Source organism: Schistocerca gregaria, chromosome 1, assembly GCF_023897955.1.
Source record: "Schistocerca gregaria isolate iqSchGreg1 chromosome 1, iqSchGreg1.2, whole genome shotgun sequence".
NCBI classification, from domain to species: domain Eukaryota; kingdom Metazoa; phylum Arthropoda; class Insecta; order Orthoptera; family Acrididae; genus Schistocerca; species Schistocerca gregaria.
Genome location: NC_064920.1, coordinates 544,666,731 through 544,683,385, shown reverse-complemented (window position 1 = coordinate 544,683,385; position 16,655 = coordinate 544,666,731). Strand labels below are relative to the sequence as shown.

Sequence of the window (16,655 nt, the reverse complement as noted above, 5' to 3'; positions counted from 1 at the left end):
TCGGCTGCGAAGGGACTAAAGACAGCAATAGGCCTCTTACTGAAGACTCTGTAAATGACAATGGCATACTCGGTTAACAATTATCTCACAAAGACAAGTCTGGAACTAAAATTTATTCGTCAGACAAAGTGGTGGAACGTTGGATAAACTGAGAATACTGTTACAGGAGTAAAGAATAAGACCACTGACACAGTGAATCTTGCTTGTGTATTGCAGACCAGTCTAGTTTTGAAAATGAAGTGCAGGACAAAAGAAAGATTTCGTTTAAAGGTAAAAAAAAAAGCACACACACAGAGGCGACTGTATAGTCCATATATATACCTACACATTCATGAGTAATCATGGATTGTTGACTGTTACCTGTCTCTTACACAATCGACCGGAGACTGCACCGTGTATTAAAATATCACTGTTCCGCACTGTGTCATCTGTTTAACACGTCAGTCGGGAAAAAGTTAAATTTTTCATGAGTAATTATTCTCTTCCGTTTCGCGAAAACAAATCCTTTATTCTAAAATTTCTAAAAATTCTGAGTCATAAGCCACACACACAATCTCCAGCTGCCACGATGAATGAACTTCAAATGTCAAAGAAATTTTTTCCGACGCCACTCTGATAATATTTCTGAGCTTGAAACACTATTCTTCCCCCGGTTTCAAAATACAGGAAGAATCAAAAAGGGCTTTTACAAATTTGGAATGATCTAGAAATTTATTGATATAATCGGTAATTTTGTAGCAAAAGAACCTCAACTCTGATTCGCTACCAGCAAGAAGGTGCACCACCTCATTTACTCACGTAAGTCCGAGGTATCCTCTATCATCGCTTCCCAAATTTTGACACTACTGGTATTTTTTCTCTAGAGTTTCACTGATGATCGTGTGTATGTTTCTCCCGTACCAAACAATGTAGCGGACCTGAAAAATAGAGTCTGCGCCGCCGTTGCACAAGTTACGCCCGATTTGCTGCAATGAGTGTGGGAAGAAATTGATAACCTGTGGGTTGTTTGGCGAATCACAAACGGTCGTAACATCGAACGAAAATTACACTAGATACCTTTACGTGAAACCTGAGGTTGTTTGCTACCAAATGATACATCTACCGATTCTGTAAGTTCTGTCAAAAAATTCCTTTATCACTCCAAGATTGTAAAGTACTTTTTGACTCAATCTGTATGATCAAATATGCAGAAGACTCTTCACAATATACTGATACTTGGTAGAACTCAGTCTTGATTGCGGTCCAGGTTTCTGTGAAATTGTCGGAAGTTTGTCAGCTAATCACAGGTCTGTCAATTATAGTACTTAATTTATGTTCGTGGTGTACAAAAATGTGTGTTGGGAACATAATGTCAATATTTAACATTTTTGCAATAGTTAGGAGAAGTTAAATTCATGTAGACTACTTGTAAATTTTTCATCTGTTGTAATAATGAAACTGTAAAAGCGCCGTGTCTGTTCGATAGAACACGCTAATCTAAAAAAAAAAACTAGACTTATTTTCTTGGGACTTTCACAGGTAATCTGAGCGTAGCGTGGTGCAACATGAAGGCTTTAGTTCATCAAAATCGGATCGCGGAAAAAATGATATCATAGTTTAAAGTTTCTGGAGTTGGCTCAGCTTAGTAGTTAGGATGTTTACGCCAATGAGGCGATCATCACGGCTCAGAACACCAAAGAACCAATAGCTGATGCGTTAATTTTTTAACCTTAGTGACGGAAGCTTATTCGGAAGTTTACGTCAGTAACACAATTAAGCGCCGTAATCTTATCTTTACGAACAAAAACTACCATTGAATTTACTTGGCTAGGATATACGGTTTTACTCATTTCGCTTTGTGTATTAAAAAGTGAACGAAATTGTTGTGCTTCATTTCGATTTTTTATTTATATTTGACTTAAGGGCTGGGAAAAAACGAGTTTATTCACAAAGCGATCCCTTAAGGTACGGACCACTATAAAACAACAGTACTACAATGGCCCATCTGTAACTTACGTCCCGAAGCACGGTTTGTGTGCATATACTTGATATCAATTGCAAACAATGTTACTTTCGTCCCCAGTAGCAATGTTTTCTGCTTTCCTATTTAATTTGTATTTTTGGCATAATCTATACAAGTAATAAAAACATTGGTTATGGTCGCATAAAAATCAGTTTCACGTCGTTAAATCATTATAGCAGACTTACGTTCGCAGCATTTTGGTTATCCTTATCACAAAACTAAGAGTCTTGAGAGAACTTACTCGTGGCATTTGACGAAAGTGTTCCTGTGTCACACTCAACATTTCCTCTCCAACGGGCCCGGTGACAGGGACATGCATTTTTTTTAATCACCTGATTTTTGGAGCTACATGCGAAAATGGTTATAGAGGCTGGATTGGATTGGGGAGGGGGGGAAGCATGTTGCTTCTGTCCCCGTTCTCCCCTATCGACAATACAGTAGTACTCGAAACACCGTTTCTGAAAAAATGGCACGTAGAACATATTTTGACATTTCCACTCTTCAATTGGTTTCCATTCGAAAAAATCGCCTAATAGAGGTAAAAGCCTCTCCACCGTATTACGCAAGCTTTATACACTCAAGTGCCAAAGAAACTGTTACACTTGCCTTCCAGTTTATCATATATACTTCAACTGCTGGTGCTTAGTACATTTAATAATTTTTATAACAGGCGCAGGTATGAAAACTCAGTTCTAAAAGTTGTTTCATTTTACTATTCGTACCAACCATGGAATTTGCAACCTAAATGATAAATTTAAAACCTTTCTACAAATTTCGACTTGGTTATTTTCCTGGGAGCAATGCTTCTGTTCTAAAACACCAGTCAGTCAATGATGGAGTCTCTGAAACAGGTCGTAACTGAAAAATCCAAGTTTTAATAATGGTTACATTGTTCTCTTATTTATAGTTCTCATCTTGCGTTCCTTCACAATTGGTAGGTTTCAATAAAGTACGGAACGAAGGGGATAAATGTCATAAAGCCAGCCACTAAGCCAGCGAAGAGAGACGTAGACCCCAATGTGTAGACTACGTCTAACAGCAACATCCTAACGTCCTACAGCAGAATACGTACGGTCATATCCACTATGTTTGCTGTCTGTTTTTTTTCTGCTGAATACTCGCATTGGAAATAAGCGAAAAACCTTTAACTCGAAGGACAGGGGACTAAAACATTCTTTCGTGTTAATGATGCACTCGAAAAACAGCCATCCAGTCTCATCAGAATTTATTACATTACAGTAATTATGCTAAAATTTTTTCTTATAGGTACGTATTCTAGACTCAGTCTCTACAAGAGATATGTTACTGTTTGGTCTTAGAATAATCTCGAGAATTTGGCGTCGAAAAACATTACCAAAACCAATAACAAGTTATTAGTTATCGTCGGTCGCTTCAGTCATTTGGCCATTCGAATTAGCATCTGAGGAACTGTACATATTTTTCACGATGTTCCTTATTTATGATGCAGTGAGGACAGGAACTAGTGTTTTGGACACGTAAGTTATTTCACAGCAAATCAGTGTTTGTGGTACACAGCTACCGCCAAAGAATAGATCAACTCTTAATTTCATTATGTATCAAAGCAAATAAACGTAGAGTTCCAAAAATTTCCAAAGTTTTCATTGTCTTGGGCATAATCTAAATTTTAGTAAATTGCCGTTTTTGATTTACTTACCGTTGCAGATGTCCCAACTAATCTAGTGTGTTAACATCTAGTTTGCCCGTAAAGAGGAGTATATATTATACACATTTATCGCTAATGAACTCTGTTTTCGAGTTTCCTAATAACTGTAATTATGAAACTTCCTGGCAGATTAAAACTGTGTGCCGGGCTGAGACTCGAACTCGGGACCTTTGCCTTTCGCGGGCAAGTGCTCTACCAGCTTAGCTACACGACTCAAGCCCCGTCCTCGCAGCTTTACTTCTGCCAGTACCTCGTCTCCTACCTTCCAAACTTGCCCGCGAAATGCGAAGGTCCCGAGTTCGAGTCTCGGCCCGGCACACAGTTTTAATCTGCCAGGAAGTTTCATATCAGTGCACACTTCGCTGCAGAGTGAAAATCTCATTCTGGAAACTATAATTATCTTCAAAATGTTTTAAGAAGTTAATACTTCTTACCACAGAGTTTTCTGTTGCCTCAATAGAAATCTCATTTTGTTTATTTGCTTCAGTGCGTATAGGGAATTAGCAACATCGTACATAATGTGACAGCCGCGCGGAGTGGCCCTTGGGTTTGAGGTGCCATGTCACGGACTGCGCAGCCCCTCCCGTCGGAGGCTCGGGTCCTCCCTCGGGCATGGATGTGCATGATGTCCTTAGGTTAGTTAGGTTTAAGTAGTTCTAGGGGACTGATGACATAAGAAGTCCCATAGTGCTCAGAGCCATTTGAACTATATATTTTTTTAATTAGTTTAAGAAGTGTGTAAGTCTAGGGACCAATTGCCGCAGCAGTTTGGTCCCATAGGAATTCACACACATTTGAACATAATGTGATTAAAAGATAATCATCAGGCTTAAAGTTATTTGTTCACTTCCTTTTAATACTATGCACCAGCTAAAATGCAGCCCCACTGTTACTGCTGTTATCGAACATGGGATGGCGTGGTTGATATACATAAGCAGCTGGAAGTCACCCTGAATGTTGTCAAACGACTGGCGGCTGGTGCGAATCGATGTGTTGAAAGAGCTCCCGAGAGTCGTGTACCTGTGGTACCGGTACTAAAGATGCCTAAAGTACAATCCGCTCCTGTGGATTTTGTCTCCAACGCAGAAAGTATGGAATGCGCTATTACTCGCGCACTTGACTGCGAGTGGCATTTCAGTGGCAGAGCTAGGCATCCTAACCAACAAGTGTTGAAGTTCTGTCTTTCACTGAAACTGAAGCTAAGCCAGTGGGACCAATTACACCTGTTTTGCCCATTGTCAAGGGGAGGCAAACGCAAAAAGGTAGGGGTCTATTAATCTTCGGCGGTTCAAACGTATGGCGAATGATGATACCCTTCCGAAATTCGCTGCAAGGGACACGAAAGGACACCAGATGCACATAGTCTGTGTGCCTGGGGGCATCGTTCAGCATACTGAAGAGGCTATTCCGGCAGTCACTGAGGAAGCAGGCTGCAACTAACTGCAGATTGTCGCTCACGTGGGAACATACAATGCCTCTCGTCTGGGCTCTGAGGCCATACTTGGGTCACTTCAGCGACTGCCAGAGAAGAAGGTTCAGAAGAGCAGCCTTTAGCGTGGCGTTTTAGCGAACCCCTCATAATTTGCAGCATTGTCCTCAGAATTGATCGTGGCCCTTTGGTTCTCAGTCGATGGAAGAACTGAACCAGACACACCGAAGGTTCTGTGAGAAGCTAGGCTGTTATTTCCTGGACTTGAGCCATATGGTTGAGAAGTGTAGGGTCCTCCTAAATAGATCAGGTGTGCAATACACATTTGAGGCTGCTACTCAGTTAGCTCATTGTATTTCGGATGCACGCAAGGGCTTTTTAGATTAAGCGATTCTCCATCCAATCCAGATAACTATAGCTGTAGGCAACCAAGAAGTATCAGTCTAACAAAACAATTATCTCTCACTGGTGAGAGTTTTAAAATCCTAATGCTAAACTGCCGAAGCGTTCGCAACGAAGTGGCAGAGTTTGAAGTGCTCCTGAAAAGCTTGGTTCAAATGGCTCTGACCACTATGGGACTACAACTTCTGAGGTCATTAGTCCCCTAGAACTTAGAACTACTTAAACCTAACTAACCTAAGGACATCACACACATCCATGCCCGAGGCAGGATTCGAACCGACCGTAGCGGTCTCGCGGTTCCAGACTGCAGCGCCTAGAAATGCATGGCCACTTCGGCCGGCTCCTGAAAAGCAATGAAGCTCACGTAATACTAGGTACAGAAAGGTGGATGCGGCATGAAATTGATAGCATTGAGATTGTGGGGGAAACTTTAAGTGTAAACTGGAAATGGAGGTGGTTTTGTCGCAGTAGACAAAGTGAAATCCACGGAGATCGAAATTGAAGTATTAGGTATGGGCATAAAATAACTGGCTCTTTCTGTCGCCTACCAGACTCATCTCTTGATGTAACCAAAAACGTGCGAGGAAACCTCAAATCACTTGTACGTAAGATCCCCAACCGTACTGTAGTCATCGGTGGAGACACTAATCATCCAACAGTTAATTGGGAAAATTACAGTTTGGTTGGTGGTGGGCGTGAAAGGGCATCCTGTGAAACATTACTGAATGCTTTATCTGAAAATTACCTAGAACAGATAGTTCGGAACCCCACCCATGATGGAAGTATACTGAGTTCAATGGCAACAAACAGATCTGCCCTCTTTGAGGATGTCCACGTCGTAACTGGTATCAGTGACCATGAAGCTGTTGTGGCAACAGTGATTATCAAAGGACAACTAAAACAAGCAGAAATTATATATATATATATATATATATATATATATATATATATATATATATATATATTGTTACAAAAAGTGAAACGTCCCCTTAGAAAAATTATTACACGACTGTGCTTAAACTGACACACAATAATTTTTGGCGCAACGCAAGCTGACTATCAAAAATCCCTACAAAAGAATGGCCCTGACTAACATTAACCTATACCTTTCAGAAATCACTTACCTCACAAAAATCTTCGTTACTCGAGCTACTGCAATACAGTGAGCACCACTACTGCCAGCTAAATAAAATATTCAAACTACTGAAGGCACTAACTACTGACAGGCATAGTTAGCAAATGAAAGATTTTAATACAGAACAGACAATGTATTTACCTTAATAGTCATAATATATAAATCAGTTCGTGACACCAATTCTTACAAATTTTAAAACTCCGCCATCTCTCTCCCCACGTCCACCACTGCTGGCGGCTCACCTCCAACTGCGCAACGCTATGCGCTGTTAGCATCCAGCTGCCGCTGTCCTACACTACAATGGCAGACAACAATGCAAACTAAACACAGATTGCGCACAGCACAGCCAGTGATTTTTCATACCGAGCGCTAAGCGGCGTTACCAATAAGAAAACCTAAACAGCCTACCTACAAAAGTTACGGCCAAACTTTCAGAAAACATTCCTCACACACAAATCAAGAAAAGATGTTATGTGGACATGTGTCCGGAAACGCTTAATTTCCATGTTAGAGCTCATTTTAGTTTCGTCAGTATGTTCTTCCACCTACGTTCAATGGAGCACATTATCATGATTTCATACGGGATACTCTACCTGTGCTGCTAGAACATGTGCCTTTACAAGTACGACACAACATGTGGCTCATGTGCGATGGAGCTCCTGCACATTTCAGTCGAAGTGTCAGTACGCTTCTCAACAACAGATTCGGTGACCGATGGATTGGTAGAGGCGGACCAATTCCATGGCCTCCACGCTCTTCTGACCTCAACCCTCTTGACTTTCATTTATAGGGGCATTTGAAAGCTCTTGTCTACGCAACCCCGGTACCAAATGTAGAGACTCGTCGTGCTCGTATTGTGGACGGCTATGATACAATACGCCATTCTCCAGGGCTGCATCAGCGCGTCAGGGATTCCATGCGACGGAGGGTGGATGCATGTATCCTCGCTAACGGAGGACATTTTGAACATTTCCTGTAACAAAGTGTTTGAAGCCACGCTGGTACGTTCTGTTGCTGAGTGTTTCCATTCTATGATTATTGTGATTTGAAGAGAAGTAATAAAATGAGCTCTAACATGGAAAGTAAGCGTTTCCGGACACATGTCCACATAACATATTTTCTTTCTTTGTGTGTGAGGAATGTTTCCTAAGTTTGGCCGCACCTTTTTGTAACATCAACCTGAAACTTTCAGCTCAGGGCAGGAACTATGGATAAAGTTCAAAAGAACGGTTGACCATACACTGGATAGGTATGTGCCACGTTCAGATCAGTTCATAATGGGAGGGCCCCTCCAAATGGTATATAGTCACTGTAAAGAAACTTCTAAAGAAATAGAGCTCTTGGGCGCAATGGGAACCACAACAGATTCTACACTGAATTTGCGGCTGAGTTCTTATAACTTCTTGTAACTATAATCTATCGTAAATGCCTCGAACAAAAAACCATGCCCTGTTCTTGGAAAAGAGCACAGGTCACACCCATCCAGAAGAAGGATAGTAGAAGTAACATAAAACTCTCGTCCAATATCCTTAGCATGGATTTGTTGTAGAATCTTAGAACATATTCTGAGCTCCAACATAATGAAGTATCTGGGACAGAATGACCTCCATGCCATTCGGCATGGATTTCGAAAACATCGATCATGTGAAACCCAACTCGCACTTTTCTCACATGACATACCAAAAGCTTTGGATCAAGGCAGTCAGGTAGTTGCAGTATTTCTTGATTTCCGGAAAGAATTTGACTCAGTACCTCACCTACGCTTATTGTCAAAAGTACGACCAGATGGGGTAGCAAGTGAAAAGTGTGACTGGATTGAGGACTTTTTGGTAGGGAGAACACGGCATGTTATCTTGGATGGAGAATCGTCGTCGGATGTAAAAGGAACTTCGGGTCTGCCCCAGGGAAGTGTGTTGGGACCCTTACTATTCATGTTGTATATTAATGAGCTTGCAGATAATATTAATGTAACCTAAGCCTTTTTGCAGATTATGCAGTTATTTGTAATGAAAAACTGTGTGAAAGCGGCCGCATAAATATTGAGTGACTTCTTGAAAAGATTTCAAAGTGCTGCCAAGATTGGAAACTTATTTAAATGTCCAAAAATGTAAAACTGCGCATTTCACAAAACGAAAAAAAATAGTAGCTTATGACATTAATATTAATGAGTCACTGTTGGAATCTGCCGACTAATACAAATACCTAGATGTAACATTTCGAAGGGATATGAACAGGGATGATCACATACGTTCAGTTGTGAGTGAAGCAGGTGGTAGACGTCGGTTTATTGGTAGAATACTGGGGAAGTGCGAGCAGTCTACAAAGGAGATTGCTTGCGAATCACTCGTGCGACCGGTTCTAGAATATTACTGAAGTGTGTGGGACTTGTACAAGACGGGACAAAACGGGATATTGAACTTATATGGAGAAGGGCAGTATGAATCGTCGCAGGTTTGTTTGATCGGGGGAAAAGTGTCACAGAGATACTGAAAAAACTGAACTGGAAGACTATTGAACATTGACGTAAACTATTCCGAGAAAATCTATTAACGAAGTTTCAAGAACGGGTTTTAAATGATGACTCTAGAAATATACTACAAACCCTTACGTATCGCTTAATAGGAATCGTGAGGCTAAGATTAATTACTGCAGGGACAGAGGCATTTAAATAATCATTCTTCGCCCATTTTATGCGTGATTGGAGCGGAAAGACACTCTAGTAACTGGTACAATTGGACTTAGCCTCTGCCATGCACTTCATACAGGTTTGCAGAGTATAAATGCCGCTTGTTTCCTTTATGACTGTGTCCGCCTCCGTAGCGCAGCGGTAGCGGTGATGTCTACCACGCAAGGGGGTCCGGGTTCTATTCCCGGTAGGAGACTGTGAATTGTGTGTCCTCCATCATCAGTGACACGCAAGTCGCCGAAGTGGCGTCATCTAAGAAGACTTGCAATACGGCGGCCGAACCCTGAAGGGGATATTCCGGCCAATAAATGCCACTCGATTATTTAATTTCATTTCCTTTATCACTTGACAAAGACGGAGACTCGTAGCGAATATTTCTCTAATGCAATTCTCCTACAGTCTAACAAAAAAATTAATTAGCTCTTTGTGTGTCACTAAGTCTTAATTACCAAAACGCAAGGTTTTAAATAAAAAATCCTTTAATTTGTTAGTGCTGCTAATAAATTCTGTACGTGTCGTCAGTCATTTAGCTTCTGCAATTTGTTCATATACATTTTACAGAACTGTGTTTTCATTTTGAAAGAGAGCCATTTCTATTCGGCCATAAGTTACAAGTAGCTTAAATTTTTGACTTTATCTTGTAAGGAGTTCTTCTACGTTGTAGGAACATTTTTTTTCTTACTAGTAATTTTTGACTGCAACTTCAGTGTTTCTGCCTTTTACTTGTGTTGTAGGAATAGACACTGCCATTTGTAACAGCAAGCTGTTTCATTTAGGCTTTTCCTGATGAATAATGTGACTTGTAGAATATACATATAACGAAGACAGTGAAAGAATTTGCGGTTTTCTACGTAAAGGTTTGCAAGAGTTTTTAATGTTAGAGATTCTGTGGCTCCTGCAGTCCTTTTTTGTGCTATAAAACAGCTTTTTTTGGGAGCTTAATTCCCCCTCCCGCACACACAGAAAATTACACCATATCACTGCAAAGGCTCTGCTTGGGGAAAGTCAACATTTTTCACCGCCTCCTTTGATGTGCACCTGGAAATAATGTTGGCTCTGTAGCCGATGGGCGTTAATGTTGGTGGAGCAGTCGAGTGCTGAAGCGAGTGCAGCCTTGGAATGCCGCTGCCGCGACGCCGGGCGGGCCTGGGAGCCGCGCCGCTCACCTCCTCGTGTTGTCGGTGCAGGCGATGCGGAGGATCGGGCGCGCGGCGCCGCCCATGAAGACGCACACGGACTGCGTGACTTCGCGGCACATGGTGCGCCTGCCCGGCTTCATCGACGTTCACGTGCACGTGCGCGACCCGGGCGCCACGCACAAGGAGGACTTCGCGTCGGGCACGGCGGCCGCGCTCGCCGGCGGCGTCACCATGATCATGGCCATGCCCAACACCAACCCCGCCATCACTGACCACCACTCGTTCACGCTCGTCAAGGAGGTGAGTCTGCTGCCTGCCTGTGGTCATAACTGAACACTGCATTTTACTAATGTATCCCTCCTTTGTTGCAATTTTCCAATAAAACCCCTTTTTCGTTTTGTTTCCCCTTCTTTTACGAGGGCAACGTGTAAAGTAACCTTTTGCCTAAAAACATCGGTATAGTTAAAGCAATAAAAAATTTTGAAAATATACAATTGTATCACTTCTCCTCCAGCTAGCGCATTGCTGAGCCTACCACTGCTAGTCTCTCCCTTCCCCGTTCTGCTTGAAACTGGAGCAAGGGAAAAATAACGGTTCGTATGCATCTGTACGAGCCCTGATTTCTCTTTTCTTCAGTCATTACGTGTGATGTACGTTGGTGGCAGCAGAATAATCCTGCAGTCTGCCATAAATCCTAGTTACCTAAAGTTTGTTAATTGTGTTCTATGAAAAGCACACGGTATTCATTATATACAACCTATATTTTCCTAGAATTCTTGCTGTAAACTGAAGTCTTCTATTCACCTTTCCTACAACAGACATAATGTCCTCATTCTATTTTCTGTAGGTTTTCAGCACTACACCTCAATATTTAATTGGCGTGGCTGTTCGAGCAGCACACATTGTGTTGTTGTTGTTGTTGTTTTTCCTACCCATCTACATAAACTTCTACACTCCTGGAAATTGAAATAAGAACACCGTGCATTCATTGTCCCAGGAAGGGGAAACCTTATTGACACATTCCTGGGGTCAGATACATCACATGATCACACTGACAGAACCAAAGGCACATAGACACAGGCAACAGAGCATGCACAATGTCGGCACTAGTACAGTGTATATCCACCTTTCACAGCAATGCAGGCTGCTATTCTCCCATGGAGACGATATTAGAGATGCTGGATGTAGTCCTGTGGAACGGCTTGCCATGCCATTTCCACCTGGCGCCTCAGTTGGACCAGCGTTCGTGCTGGACGTGCAGGCCGCATGAGACGACGCTTCATCCAGTCCCAAACATGCTCAATGGGAGACAGATCCGGAGATCTTGCCGGCCAGGGTAGTTGACTTACACCTTCTAGAGCACATTGGGTGGCACGGGATACATGCGGACGTGCATTGTCCTGTTGGAACAGCAAGTTCCCTTGCCGGTCTAGGAATGGTAGAACGATCGGTTCGATGACGGTTTGGATGTACCGTGCACTATTCAGTGTCCCCTCGACGATCACCAGAGGTGTACGGCCAGTGTAGGAGATCGCTCCCCACACAATGATGCCAGGTGTTGGCCCTGTGTGCCACGGTCATATGCAGTCCTGATTGTGGCGCTCACCTGCACGGCGCCAAACATGCATACGACCATCATTGGCACCAAGGCAGAAGCGACTCTCATCGCTGAAGACGACAGGTCTCCATTCGTCCCTCCATTCACACCTGTCGCGACACCACTGGAGGCGGGCTGCACGATGTTGGGGCTTGAGCGGAAGACGGCCTAACGGTGTGCGGGACCGTAGCCCAGCTTCATGGAGACGGTTGCGAATGGTCCTCGCCGATACCCCAGGAGCAACAGTGTCCCTAATTTGCTGGGAAGTGGCGGTGCAGTCCCCTACGGCACTGCGTAGGATCCTACTGTCTTGGCGTGCATCCGTGCGTCACTGCGGTCCGGTCCCAGGTCGACGGGCACGTGCACCTTCCGCCGACCACTGGTGACAACATTGATGTACTGTGGAGACCTCACGCCCCACGTGTTGAGAAATTCGGCGGTACGTCCACCCGGCCTCCCGCATGCCCACTATACGCCCTCTCTCAAAGTCCGTCAACTGCACATACGGTTCACGTCCACGCTGTCGCGGCATGCTACCAGTGTTAAAGACTGCGATGGAGCTCCGTATGCCACGGCAAACTGGCTGACACTGACGGCGGCGGTGCAGAAATGCTGCGCAGCTAGCGCCATTCGACGGCCAACACCGCGGTTCATGGTGTGTCCGCTGTGCCGTGCGTGTGATCATTGCTTGTACAGCCCTGTCGCAGTGTCCGGAGCAAGTATGGTGGGTCTGACACACCGGTGTCAATGTGTTCTTTTTTCCATTTCCAGGAGTGTATATGGAGTGAACAAGAGCAGTCCTGCAACACTTCCCTGAGCACAACTGATGGTAGTCTTGTCTCTGTTAAACACTCACCATCCAGGCCAGTGTGCTGGGCTTCATTACTCAAGGATATTACAGCCACTTGAATCTCTGAGAAACAATTTCATATGCTCAGACCTTTGTTCATGGAATATGTGTGTTGCACTTCATCTGTAGTTCACAGTATCTCCTGCAAGAAGACGGCAAGCCGAGTTTCACACGAGTGATGCTTTCTAAATTTGACTTGATTTGTGAAAATAAACTTTTCTCTCTCAAGGAAACATATTATATTTAAACTTACAATATGCCTAATAATTCTGAAGCAAACCAATGTTAAGGTCCTTAGTCGGTAGTTTTGCTGGTCTGTTCCTTTACCCATGCATATGGGAGTCACCCAAACTTCTTTCCAGTCTCTTGGGACTGCCTGCTGAGTGAGAGTAAGATACCAGTGGTGAAAAGTACTCTGTTGGGGTTCCATATGGCTCTTGCATCTTCATTGTTTTCAAGTTTATCGGCTGCTTTGCAACAATAGGGATGCCTATTTCTGTGTCCTTCATACTAGAGTTTGTGTGGCAATCAAACGATAGTATATCTTTGTATCCTGCATGAATGGTTTTTTTGGAACACACAATTATTGTTTGACATAATCAAAATTCAGTTATTTTAATTATTTATGGCATGTCATAACAGATGTGATCTTAAATGTTGTGGGCGATGGGTGAGGGCAAGGGGGTTTAATGATTATTAAAGCAACCCCTCTCCAGAAAAAAGTTGTATTCTTACATCAATCATTATTCCTTCCAGTTTCCATCCATACGGATGGGGAACATTCCCACCAAGTAAAGGCAATCATTCACAGGCTAACAGTGCGTGCTGCTGCCGACAGCAAACTTGATTCTCTCTGTGAGTTTTGCAAACAATAAGAAGTTACGTAAGGCAAGACAAAGTGAAGCACCGTCCACTTCAACTAAAGTGACAGAGAAATTGATTTTGTGAATGTAGGTGGGTGTCTGCAGTAGAGTGCAGGCCTGTTTTAAGAATTGCACTGGTAAGAGAAATACTGATAATGATCAATGCACACTTCGATTTTATATCATGTAAATTATGATGTCGCCAAAGTTGTCTGTTTTTCCTATTGCTTTTAAGTAAATTGCTTGACAAGTGTCATTCTTGTATTTTCAGATAAATGCTTTTCAGATTATTTTATTGTTGTTGTTACAATTGTAGGCATGTGTTGCTCATTAAAATTGTGGGCAATGACAAGCTAGATTGGGAGTGGGGGTTTTTGCTGTAAGAAAATGTGATCTTTCCCAGAACCAAACCCTGTATCCCTGTCTATTTATTAAAAATCGGAGAAATTCTCCTGCATTAAATTATGTCACCTCAGATTGCAATCAGCTCTTGTCAGTGAATTGGAGTATCTTGCCAGGTTTGAAAGCATTGGGAAGCAAGCCACTTTTTTGTGTGCATGAAGAGGTTGAAATCACATGGAGCAATTTGAAAATTACTAGAGCAATTTGACAAACTCAAGAATTGTTCTCTCAGTCCAAAGGGAGGATCATTCATCCTGGTGTGAGCTACCATTCTCATGTAAAAACAACACACAGGTGGTACAAAAAACTGATACTTGTTTTCAATTATTGTTCTCTGTTTTATTAATGTTTCATACAAGTTTCAAGACATGTTCATAGGATTTCTTGACCTGGAAAAAACTTGAAGGTGTTGTGGTGCAAGATGGTCACAGTTCTGGGAAAAATAGGGTAAGCTTTAAGGAAAGATGGGTAATATATAACATAGACAAGAGTCAAGGGGGAATAATAAAGTGGAAGAACAAGAATGAAGTACTCGGATTAAAAAGCGTGTAACACAGGGATGCAGTCTTTTGCCCCTACTGTTCAATTTACACATCAAAGAAGCAATGATGGAAACAAAAGAAATGTTCAGGAGTGGAATTAAAATTCAAGGTGAAAGGATGTCATTGATACAATTCGCTGATGACATTGCAATCCCCAGTGAAACTGAAGAAGAATTAAATGATCTGCTGAATGGTATGAACAGTCTAATGAGTATAGAATATGGATTGAGAGTAAATTGAAGAAAGACAAAAGTAATTATCAGTAGCAGAAATGAGAACAGTAAGAAACTTAACATCAGAATTGATGGTCACAATGTAGGTGAAGTTAAGCAATTCTACTACCGAGGCAGAAAAATAACCAGTGACAGACAAAACAAGGACGACATCAAAAGCAGATGAGTACTGGCACTCCTGGTCAAAAGAAGTCTACTAGTATCAAACAAAGGCCTTAATTTAAGGAAGAAATTTTTTAGAATGTACGTTTGGAGCACAGCACTGTATGGTAGTGAAACGTGGACAGTGGGAAAATCAGGACAGAAGGGAATTAAAGAATTTGAGATGTGGTGAATGTTGAAAATTAGGATGATGTAGGTTGCAAGTGCTACTCTGAGGTCAAGAGGTTGGCGCAGGAGAGGAATTTGTGTGGTTTTCATCAGAGCTCTCAGATTACTGATGACTCGAAGTAGCTGTCCAAACTGATTATCCTACCATATTCCATAAAATGAATGAAGATGATTCCATTATTTGACCCAGAAACTATAGTCATAATCTTTCTTGCTCACAGTTTAGTGTGATTATTTTGGTTGTTAGTTGAAGCAGTACAATGCCAAACAGTTAGCACTGATTTGTCTCTAAATTAACATAGGAAATGTATGTCTTGTTACCTGTCACAATTTTGTTCAGTAAGCCTTCTCCTATATCTTTGTGACAAAAAGGAAGTGCAGAAGTGCAGTCATTGGCTGAGTTTTGTTTTAATCAGAAACAGATCTTGGAACCCAGCAGGTACACAAATTTTGCTAGCATATCTGTCTAGTCATGATCCCATGCAAATCACTAGAGAAATCTGTGGAAAATTTCCCTGCAGATGGATTGTATAATGCTGTTTTTTGCAGTTTATTTATTTATTAATTTTTAATTTTCTGCAGATACAGCCTGTGCTTCTGTTATAACTACTCATCCTACCACTTTTAAATGACACCGTTCATGCACAGCACCTTCACTAATCATTATTGATCAATGTACAGCACAAATTTTTTGACAAATGTCAAGAGCTTAGAGATTCTTTTACCACTATAAACTCTATTCAATAAAATATTTCACATTTTGCAGGCTTCTCAAGTCCAGAAATGGTTTTAAATGGTGCTTGTAGAAAAACAAAAAGTAATGTGATTTTCTTGCTCTTGTCAATATAAGCATAATGACCTGCTGTGAGAGTGGCCATAGTGACTGTTCAGTTGAGCCATTACTTCCCATGATACATAAAATGGACGTTATTTTCCAGATAAACTTTGCATTCTGATAAGAGTTCTGTTGCTCCATGCAACAGATGCTTTGTGATGGTACAGAATGAATGAAGTCTCTCAGAACAAAATTATAATTATGTGCTCAAAAAGATGTGAAACAGAAATTTATCTAGAGTGTTGTCTATATATATAAAACAACTGCTGTGTTTCTAATATTGTAGGCCAGGGCTTAAGTCATTCAGCTGTTTATGGGAACCTAAGCAAAAATTTGCTGAGCAGTTTGATAGGACATTTCTGGAATGAAATGGAAAATCTACACTTGACATAGAAGTCACAGGAAACAAATTCTTGAGACAACACACATACTGTTTTTATCCTGAGTGTTGGACTACTGTGTTCCACAGAGTTCGATATTTAGTCCAATTCTGGTTGGTTGTGGGTTTTGGGGGAGGGGACCAAAT

At 41.9% G+C, this 16,655-nt stretch overlaps 1 protein-coding gene across 1 annotated transcript in view; it reads left to right on the top strand.

Annotated features, from left to right (window-relative positions):
* The window catches only part of LOC126355867 (CAD protein), a 526,936-nt gene that overhangs the window by 458,363 nt on the left and 51,918 nt on the right, over nt 1-16,655 (top strand). The window contains exon 21 of the mRNA XM_050006369.1: nt 10,526-10,777. Within this exon, the coding sequence (XP_049862326.1) occupies nt 10,526-10,777 (252 nt within the window). The remainder of the gene's footprint in view (nt 1-10,525; nt 10,778-16,655) is intronic.